The sequence below is a fragment of the Salvia hispanica genome, chromosome 1 (assembly GCF_023119035.1).
Source record: "Salvia hispanica cultivar TCC Black 2014 chromosome 1, UniMelb_Shisp_WGS_1.0, whole genome shotgun sequence".
NCBI lineage: Eukaryota > Viridiplantae > Streptophyta > Magnoliopsida > Lamiales > Lamiaceae > Salvia > Salvia hispanica.
This window is the reverse complement of record NC_062965.1, coordinates 23,501,401-23,512,422: the sequence shown is the minus strand read 5'-3', so window position 1 is coordinate 23,512,422 and position 11,022 is coordinate 23,501,401. Positions and strand designations below refer to the sequence as shown.

General features: G+C 34.0%; 1 protein-coding gene across 3 annotated transcripts; it reads right to left on the bottom strand.

Annotated features, from left to right (window-relative positions):
- Window positions 1-7,361: 7,361 nt before the first annotated feature.
- Window positions 7,362-10,569, bottom strand: LOC125186383 (receptor-like protein 11). Of its 3 annotated transcripts, none has more exons than XM_048082912.1 (5): window positions 10,402-10,569; window positions 9,581-9,793; window positions 9,323-9,394; window positions 9,147-9,218; window positions 7,362-8,714 (listed from the first exon to the last, which is right to left on the bottom strand). In XM_048082912.1, exons 1-5 carry the CDS (start codon window positions 10,499-10,501, stop codon window positions 8,671-8,673), a joined length of 501 nt encoding a protein of 166 aa, XP_047938869.1. In that variant the 5' UTR covers window positions 10,502-10,569; the 3' UTR covers window positions 7,362-8,670. The 3 variants fall into 3 exon arrangements, with proteins under 3 accessions (XP_047938869.1, XP_047938729.1, XP_047938799.1); XM_048082772.1 differs by having other exon boundaries at window positions 7,362-8,670; XM_048082842.1 differs by lacking the exon at window positions 7,362-8,714 and adding an exon at window positions 8,852-9,027.
- Window positions 10,570-11,022: the final 453 nt, after the last annotated feature.

Sequence of the window (11,022 nt, the reverse complement as noted above, 5' to 3'; positions counted from 1 at the left end):
TATCACTATGTGAAATGGTGGGTAAACAAAAACGGTTGAACCCATCTGAATAGTTGCATGTCCCCACTCAGCATCTCGATCATAGGTTATCCCCAATATCATGGAATCCATCAAATGCAAGAAACTCTGACCCACCTCAAGTATCAGCTGAAGCGATGGTGGATTCGGTGCACTATGCTTTCTCAATTCCACAATATTCAACATACCCTTCTCTACTTCGAGCGTAGTACTGGTGTCCAGAATGGAAGCGCCTTCATATATCAGTGCACCAAAAACCTCATTGGAGTAATTAGCATTAGAAGATAACTCTCGACCGACATGCGACGTGCCCAAAGCATTGCGATCATCAGAATTTAATGCCACAGACACTGAGGGATCATCTCCCGAGGATTTATGGGCAGTCAAAAGAATTTAAGGTAGCGACTCAGTAGATGAAACTGATTCGGTTGTTCGGGAACCTAGCGGTTGCCAACTCATGCTAAAACTTCTTTCCAAACGCGGCACAACGTTGCACGGAGGGATCGAACGACCATCGCAGCGAGTGACTTTTCAAATCTAAACAATTCTCCATCACCTAAACTCCGCAAAGTATGTTGTTCTAGGCATGGCTTCATATTATTACAAAAGGATGGCCTAGGACTAGCTGCATATAGAGGATCTTTTTGCGCAGATACAAAAGAAAGAGAAGCAGCATTACCTTCAACCTCATGGCTAGAAATCTCGCTCTGCTTGCGAACTTGTTGTGATGCACATGAAAGAGCTACTCCCTCATCAGGAGCATCAACAACGATAGGAACTGTATCGACCACTGATTCCAGCATAAGTTTTTGTGAATCCCCTTCAAATAATTCCGGAGCAAAGTGATGATATGAACCAGTTGGTTGTTCAACTTTTAAAGCAGCAAGGGCAGTATCTCCAGCTTGATATGCATCTGCTCTATTTGATACCCAACTCCCCTGAACAACAGTCGGAATTTGATGCACACGATCTACTACGATTGATAGCTCCTCCACATTTAATTCCCGAGCAGAGTACTTGTGATGTTCTCTGGCTTCAACATCAGCTAAGTCACCCTGTATCTCACCTAGAATGTGCCTCCCCATGGTAGTATCCCCACCTATGTGATATTCGTCAGAAATCGTATCACACGAGACATCTTCATTGCTGCAAAAAACTGGAGCTGCATCCGGAATTGAAGAATCCAACGTGACTTTGTTTGGTGCATAAACAATAATCTCAGATTGATGGACATCGTCTACCATATGTGAATGCCCATCAAGGAACTCGGGGGTAAAATGATGATAGACTGCCACCAAGAAATCCTCCCAACCCTTGCCGGGATTATGACCAGTCCAGTCAGCCATCCAGTCAGACGCCGGGAGATCAAACAAGTATTGAGTAAGGTACAGCCGATCGGATAGAGGTGTATACTGGTGGTTGTAATAAATCTGCATATTACAAATCCACTCTACGGCATTCTCTCCGTCAAAACGAGGAGGATCAACTCGTAAGCGCGGCAAGGTTGCAGGTGTTATGCCGGGCGGTGCCTGCGTAAGCGATGGTGGTAGTGACCAGCTGCACGAAGGCGTCACAACTGGATCCGGAGGCTCTTTCACTCGTGCGCCGGTGACGGCGGCTATGAGTTTGGCGAGGGTTTCCTCAATTCGTTTGTGAACTGAATCTTGTTGTAGTGCGAATGAGTCGTGCCTGAATTCAGTCGCCATCGAACGTGTGGGAGAAGAGTAGCTCAAGAAAGCACCAGTTGATAGGACTTGAATCCTATCGGAATGATTAGAGCACACGAAATTGTGAAGAAGACGATAAAGAAACCTAGTTGCGTCAACTAGGGTTTCGAAACTTGGGTTTCAAGAAAAGATTTTTTATTTCTTTGTTCTTGAATGCCTTTTTTGACTCTCTAATGGACCCTTTATATAGAGTCCGGACCCTGCTTGATTCGACTCTACGATTCGGGAAAGAATCAAGAAGAAAACCCGAAAAGATATAATAAAATCTACCTAAAGATATTGTTCAATAAAAATAATAAAGCAAGGACATAATTAAGGAAAATAACTATTCTAACTAATATAACGAGTAGCCACTGTTGCTGGTGGCCGATCTTCGGCGTCGGACTCGTTCAGTTGATCATTTGGTTCGAGGTCCCTATCACCAGACCTACCTATGGGTGAACCAGTTGTGTTCCATGTTCGGCTTCCTCTTGGTTATCTTTTTTTGTCTTGATGATATTTTGCGCGGAGATAGCAGTGGTTTTATGCTATCTGCAGTTGTGTAGTGAAGACTACAAGTGGTGGTGGAGAGCCTTCTTGAATGGTGGCTCCCCTGCATTCTTCCTTTTTGTCTACTCAGTTTTCTACATGTTGGCCAAATGGGAGATCATAATGCGGGTATGTGGGATTTGGTACGCAGGGTATATATTTATCGTGTTGTGTGCTATCTTCGTGGTTACAGGCTCAGTCGGCTTCTACGCCTGCTTATGGTTTGTCCGGATGATCTATTCATCCGTGAAGATTGAGTGAAGTGGAAGTATGTTAGTATATTTCACAAAATGTGAGTTTTTTACTTCTGTAATTCTGAATGTAATCTACTTTACTTCAATGAACTGCAAACTGTCCAAAATAATATGAAATTTAGTCAAGATTTGTTTGTAACAAGAATGGATTTCCTCAACTCGACTTAGTAATCACATATGCCCACACACATTGAATAGTTCTAATTCAAAGCTACGAGAGACGATTTTTATCAACTAAGCTGCATCTTGCATAAAATAAATGGACCACAACCTCATGCCCTTGAATTAATAATCAAAATTTGTATTTTTTTTATAAGTATGATGAGTGGAGAGGAAGTTTTTATGATGTTTAAAAAATAAATCGAGATCTCAACCTCGTTTATCTAAGACATACTGCATGTGTTAAATATTCAGTAATCTCATGAATCTAAGAGATAAAGTGAGAAACGTTGATTAATATTTAAATACTTTAATTAGTGGTGTATTTAAAATAGAAAATATAAATTATGGTCCAAGACACAAGTGATAAACAATGAGTAAATGTTGAGTATTATTTTATTAGTAGCAATGCTAAGACAAGAAAACCATATTAGTAGGTGGAAACTCTCTCCATACTGTTAATACAGCTATTAAAAGCTAAAATAAATTTTTTCTAAGCCAAGTTCCTCTTCAAGAGGAGTGAAGAAAAACTGGCTACTAGTATGTGAAAGGTAGAATTTTGTGCAAAAGTTACTAAAAAATACTATGCAAATTAAGTCTCATTAATGGATAATGAGAAAATAAAGTCAATTATTTCACTTGCTTGTGCAAGTCATTACTTTATTGTGAGTTTTTCCACCACTGATTGTTGACATATTGATTGGGGACAGCTTATTTTATGATTAATTTTTAATTGTTATGATTTGTTTTACTTTCATACAGTGGTTTGGATTTGATTTGTTTGGATTAAGATTTAATTTATTTTCTTAATTAGTTTAAGAGATATATTTGTAATACATATTTATAACATGTGTGAAGTTTTTTATTATCTTTAAGATGAATTAATGAATTAAATAAAATATTTATCATTTTCTCTTTACAATTTCTCCCTTCCGGAGAAAACCAATCTCCAATCTCTCTCTTTTTATTAATTTCTCCAATAAGTATTAATTCATAATTAATATCGTATCACATGTACACCATAAAACGTTTTAAAATGTCAGGTTGATGTTTCCAATCAGCATGTTTAATCAAACAAGTTGATAATTTAAAAAGACTAAAGTACAAAATTAATCCTTGTATAATTTTTGTAAAAAAATTTCTACACCATGTTCCAAGTCATTAAATAGGTAGTAGTAATTTTAAAAGGGGAAGTCACTTTTCCATTGTGCGCTTTATTTACAGCTGTAGTGATTTTGAGATTGAGCAACTGTCCCCCTTATCCTCTGAGCCCTTAAATCCGCCGTAAATATCCCTCACCGGCGAGCCTAACCGCCACCGGAAACCGTTAAGGGATTCGACCTATGATTGTATTTAGTATTTCCCTTCATGTGCGCTATGATTGTTCAGCCTCACCCAAGGCACGTACCTAATAATTAAAGTTAATTTTTAAATTTAATTTGAAATACAATAATAACAATAATAGTCCATTTTTTAGTGCAAGATGTGCGTAATAAATTAATAATTGAAAATATTATAATAAACTATCGATATAGCATTTTTAAGTATGATTAATAAATTTAAAAATTATACTCCGAATCAAAATTAGTCCTGCTTATTCGGCTGGTTCCGGTTCTAACCGGACCAGTTGACCGGTTGTGACATCCCTAACACGGAATATGATATCATAAATATCATGTTGTCATTTGCAATATGAGGATATTGATGGTAGTGTTATGATGACTATATATAATTTTTATTTGTAGAGAGCCTTAAAAATTATATTATGCATAGTGAAAACTATTATCAAACAATAAATTGTTAATTTAAAGTTGTGTGAATGTGTATTAACGTATGCATGTGCACATAAAATTATTATTTATGTATGTACTTATTACTTTTAGGAGTATATGATACATGCATGTATTTAGAGACCTACACGTACTAATCAAATAGATATATGTATTTAAATGAATATTGCATTATGGTTATCAGTAAAAAAAAAGATAAATCAATATGAATAGAAAATGTTTGCAAATGTAACACGTGTACAATTATTGTACTCCCACATTCCCATATCTTCAACAACGGTGATATTTATTTTATATTATTTTTTTAAGTGGGCTGGATCTTATAAATTGCAATATATTGTATAGAAGAAAAGAGGAGGGAGAGGGCAACAAAATAAAAGAAGAAAAGAAAAGAGGAAATAGATTGTATTAGGAATCAGAGTTGTAAAATAGGGGAGGGAGAGTCAAATTGTTAAAGGCGGGAGGAACTTTTAGAGCTAAATACGAGAAGGTTGAGATTTAGGAGAGAATTTTCACCTATATTTTTACCTTTTAGACTAAGAGCTATAGAACTGGAGACGTAGTCAGGAATCCAACTAAATTATCAATCAGTGAATATAAATCACATTTCTAATTTTACAAGTGCTTTGTGGTTGATTTTTAATGTGATAAATTGCAATGAATATTTGGTTTATATGGTGATGGAATATGCCATGAATATATAATTTGTGTAAGGAATATGTTTATATATCGTATTGAAATTATTTGACAGAATTTAATATGGATATGCAGTTGATAGAATTGATATGTTCACACATGGTATTGAAAGTACATGAATCATGTGATTAAAGAGGATTTGTGACAGCCTTGCACTGGATCTGAAATTTTAGAGGGACCTATGAGTCCAATATTACATAGGGGCCTATGAGTCCAATATTACAGAGGGACCTATGAGTCCAATACATAGGGACTTATGAGTCCAATATTACAGAGGGACCTATGGGTCCAATATTACAGAGGGATCTATGAGTCCAATTACAGAGGGACCTTCGGGTCATAGAGGAATCCCGGGCAGATACCAGGCTTGAACTGTCACAGAATAATAAACTGAACAGAGAGGCATATGCACATAGACATGAAATCGTTATGATATGAAATTTTTATTATATGTGTTGGTTAAAGAATATGTTTGATATTTGTGAAATGGAGAATTAAAGGGAGTATCTGATTATTATCAATGTATACGTCAAAGAGGGTTGAGGTGTGACACCGGTTCACTGGTTTTAAATTTTCATAAATCTTAGAACTGGAACTGGAACCGAAATCGACCGCTTCCGTTTAGAACCATCCGGTTAAGAATCGGTCAATTACGGTTCCAAACCGGAACCGATGTGTAATTTTAATCCGAATTCTTTTATAATTTTAAATAATTCAATACTAAAAAAATAATAATCCAACATCTAGAAATATAACAAATAATACATAAGAATTTAAATAAATACACAAAAATTACAAACCAACAATACAATAATATTCATATATGGATAAGAGTGATGCCAAGTGTAGTAGGCCGGACTAGTTTATGTTAGCAATTTTTTAATACAAAAATAGGAGTTCTAAACTTTAACAATTTTTTTAAAAAATGATTCCATTTTCCCTTTTTTGGCTAAATAAATATTCATTGGAATTTCCAATACTAATTAATCTTGTTGTGACTTTTTGGTTTATAACGGAACAGTTAATAAATTATTCACAAATAGGTTAAAATCGTATGTTAAAAGAATTGTTACATAAATTTGTTATAAAGTTAAATTCCTATCATATGAAATGATATTATATTTTTATAAGCTCTTTTGGAAATTAAAAACAAACTTATGATGTCCTACTCATTGTAGTTAGTTCGTAAAAAATGGATTAGGGAAATAATTGTAGATTCAAAGTATAACGGTTTAAACATTTTAAATACTTTAGAAAACAGAGCTCGCAAATCTAGCGCTATTTAAATCTAAAAATCACTCAATGTTTCAAATTATTTTACTTTAATTCAAAATTAATTCAACTAAATTAGATTTATTAGTATATTAAATTATATAAAAAAAATTGAATTATAATCCAGTTCTCGGTTAGGAACCTGTCGGTTCCGGTTCAGAACCAAAACCGATTTTATTTTAAAAGTTGGAACCGGTACCGGAACCGGATTTTCCGTTTCCGGTTTCTCAATTAACCGATAGGTTCCGATTCCGATTCCGGTTAACCGAGAACCGGAGAACCGTTTAAACACCCCTAATCAAAATCTTCTTAATTAAATATTAATAACATACTTTAGATATCAATACAATATTAATATAACCAATTAATATTAAGTATGTGTAATCCGTACGAATTGCCGGCCCATCCATGTGGATCCTCTAATCCTCTTGTCACTTTGGCCCATTGGTCTCAATGAGATGTGGTCGAACTGATTTAATATAACAAAGGCCCAATTTTTAAGCCCATTATTATAATTTAAAACGCTGTAAAATAGTGTGAATTCAAGACACTTGAATCGAAAATTGAAGATATATAGTAATTGTAGATATATAGAACTACATACTACATGAATGAAAAAGAAATGAAATGTATATACTAGTATTTATTGACGATACAAATATACTGGAATTATTTTTGCAACTGATTATGGAAACTCAGAACTTATTTGATGTAACAACGGAAAATTTATATTTTTGGCGTATGTATTTTGAAATCTAACAATGGCAATCTTTTACTAGTTTCATTTTAAATTTTCCAAAATTTTATTCAACGATCAGTATTCCTGCATGACAGATTTTTTTTTTTCAAAAGAATATATTTTAACTTAATACGTACTTCACTTCACAGAAATTATTATAGAAATCAAACACAACCACAAAAGTAGCAATTGAAAAAGTAGAAAACACAACTCAAACACAAGCAATACTTCCAAATTAAACACAAGAAAACCACACAGTTCTAGTTTTTGTCTTTAATCAAGATCCCCTGCGTGTTGGTGCAGCTCTGTTGCGTCTGTTTTTCGTCTTATATTTATAACCAACACCGAAAAAGAATTCCACCAACCATCTTGGCCTTCCACATCTTATAATCATGTAACCAATTCCAATCCCAACTAAGAATCCACATCCATATCCCATCACAACACTTCGCCAACCAAATCCATCTATGAATTCATATTCATCATCTTCTTTCTCTTCAGCAGGCTGCATGGGTTTCCCATTCTCCTCTTTGCATTTTCTTGTCAACGGAATTCCGCAAATCCTAAGTTTCCAATATATGAATCATTCTCAAATGTGGAGAACTGATTAGATTGTGGTATCTGCCCGACAAGATTGTTAGTTGAAAGGTTTAATTTCGCAAGAAATGTCAACCTTGTCAATTCACTTGGAATTTCTCCATTCAAATTGTTTGTCGACAAATCCAATGATTCGAGCTCACTCATGTTTCCAAAAGATGAAGGTATATGTCCTGTAAGGCTATTGTGGGATAGGTTAAAGTATTTGAGACTTTTAAGATTTCCCATGGAAGGTGGAATAGTGCCGCAGAATCTATTGGATGAGAGGTCAATTGCAGTGAAGGTCTCAGGTAGTCTATTCAATAATTGATCCTGGCCCTTCAAGGTTAGAATCATCTCCACATAATCTAGAAATTCTTCATAAAACACGGTTGGATATATCTTTGCTCTGAAGTTCTTGAAATATCTTTGAGGTAGAGAGCCTAGAAATTCATTATGAGATACATCGAAAACTTGCAACCTAGGAAATGGAAACTTAGTTCTTGAAGGAAGAGACATATTACCACCAAACTTGTTAGACCTCAACACTAGCACTAGAAGCTTGCGTAGGCGTTCCATCCAAAAGGGAAAGTCATCTTGTATTCTATTATTTCCAATGTAGAGAACCCTTAGACTTTGGCAATTAATTAAGGATTTAGGTAATCGTCCGTGGAATTTGTTATTGCCCAAATTGATGGACATAAGACTACAATTCTTAGAAAAGGTAGATGGTATGAGGCCACTAAATTTGTTTTCATTTAGATGAAAGATGGTCAAAGATCCGCTAAAATTTTCAAAGCAATGTGGCAGTCTTCCTTCCAAAGTATTATTTGAGAGAAGTAGATAATTGAGGTGTGACAACTTGCAGATGGAGGATGGGAGCTCACCACTTAATTTGTTGGAAGAGAGATCTAAATACTCCAGATATGAAAGATTTCAGTGGATGGAATTGGACCTTCAAATAATTTAATTGAAAGATAAACGAATGATATATATCACATTTATTTATATTGACAAATATACATGCATGAGATGGCAATATACTCCTAAATCATCAACATGACCAATCTTTAGTAAATAACTCCCATAAATCAGAATGTTTAAATAAAGTTAGCATACTTTTTAGATATAAAAGTGTTGGGAAAAATAACACTATTCACCCTAATGTATGAACTTTACAATTTCCATGTTCTAACAATCTAGAATATTCATGCTAATATCCGGAGTAATGACAGGTTCCAATCTGCCTAGTTCGCATGTAGGAATCACTATAACAAAAAAATGTTACTATAAAATGACATAATATGTTAGGTATTGTGAAGATTATAAAATGCCAAACAAGATTATTTAATGTATGTCAAGTTGCAGACAGAGAATGGGAACTTACCATTTAATTTGTTGAAAGAGAGCAATAAATCACGCAAATTTGAAATATTTCCAATGGTGGATGGTATTGGACCTTCAAACAATTTTTATAAAATTAAATTTCTTTAAATCTAATATCCATAAAATTTAACATTTATCATTATTAACTTTTATCAGGAATGGAGGAAGGGAGCTCACCATTTAAATTGTTGGAAGACAGCAATAAGGACCTCATATCTGACATGTTCCCAATGGCTGATGGTATTGTACCTTCAATCATTTTATAATAATGCACATACCAAAACAGATTTTTTAGACCAAAAGGTAACACTTAATGTATAAGACCAAAAAGTTTTTTAGGATAAATGTAAGAGACCGTATTTGGACGTTAGTTCTATGAAAATTTGCATATGCTTAAACTAAAACTATGTTGTACATAATAGTTAGCAATCTTACCGGTTAACGCATTGTGGTCAAGGATTAAGATTCCCAGTTTCATACTCCCAATTTCCGAAGGCAAAGCCCCAGTAATTGTATTACTTGATATGTCAACAGTCCCCAACGAAGACATGTTGGAAATGGTTGGTGGCAAAGGTCCCGACAACTTGTTCATAAACATGCATAATATTCTTAAATGATGAAGGTTACCAATCTGTTGTGGTATAACTCCTACAAGTTAAGATGTTTACAGAAAAAGTAAGTATATAAGTATTAGATAGAAAAGTGCATGAAAAATACTCCTATTACTTATCACCCTAACATATGATCCTTTTGATTTTCGTCTACTAAAATAAGTTCTAATGCAAATTCACTTTAACATATCAAGAACTTTCACGTTAACGTCCCGATGATCAGATTTGTGTTTGGTAGCCAAGCTTACATGTAAGAAATCACTAAAACAAAATGATCTCGCAATGACTTAATTTTTTGAAGTATTGTGAGATTTATAAATTTGTGTCATTTTTTGGTGTAGCTAATTTAATGGCAAGTACAAGTATTTTTATCTTTATAACATGTGAAAATGTAAGTATTTTAAGGATGTAATTAGTTATTAAATTTATCGTATTATTTTGAACAAAAATAATACTACTACATAACATAATTTGTGTGTGATAGAAAGAATATTGATTTGTGACGCCTATGTGTAACAAAAATATTTGTGATAGTATTGGATGTAGCAAATTTAGTTGCGTCTATGTAATAAACTTCGTAATATATCCATTAAATACAATGTGATGTTACTAAACTTATGTCAATAGCGGAATAATGAATCATACCACTTAAAGAATTATCGTTGATCCATAAGTTGACAAGAGCCGTCATGTTCCCAGCTTCTTTTGGAATCGATCCGCTAAGTTTATTTTCATACAATTCCATCGTTTCCAATTTATTAAGACGACCAATCTCTTTGGGAATATTACCCGGAGAGTAACGAAGTCATCGACTTAAAAAATTGTGATGTCAAAATCAGAGAAATTTCATTAGAGAGAGGGATTGGACGTTTCTCCAAGAGGAAAAAAAGGAAAAACAGTAAAAAGAGAATGATAGGAGTAGAATTTAATTTATTTTTTTAATAATAATCAAGGATCACCTAATATAAGCGAAATAAATCAAATCCTAACCAATTAAATAAAACAAAACAAATACTAACAATGAATATTAAATAATATTTTAGACTAATGGAGAAAATTAGATGATGTGAAAACAAATCCATATCAGAAAATTATTAAGACCATATAGATAGATAAAATCTTACCACTTAAATTGTTGGAACCCAAGAATAATTGTTGAAGCGATCTCAAGTTTCCAATTTGTGTTGGCAAGTGTCCACTAAAGTTGTTTTTGTACAAAGAAAGATACCGAAGCTGTGAGCACAGCCCCAAACTTGATGGTATTTC

What these genes read in the sequence shown, in the direction of transcription:
- LOC125186383 (XM_048082772.1), bottom strand. Translation starts at nt 10,501, where the DNA reads ATGGAATTGTATGAAAATAAACTTAGCGGATCGATTCCAAAAGAAGCT. An exon ending in CAACGATAATTCTTTAAGTG is followed by an intron (nt 9,794 to 10,401) that starts GTATGATTCATT and finishes CTTAACTTGTAG; the next exon opens with GAGTTATACCACAACAGATT. An exon ending in CTCTTTCAACAAATTAAATG is followed by an intron (nt 8,671 to 9,146) that starts GTAAGTTCCCAT and finishes TGGAGTATTTAG; the next exon opens with ATCTCTCTTCCAACAAATTA.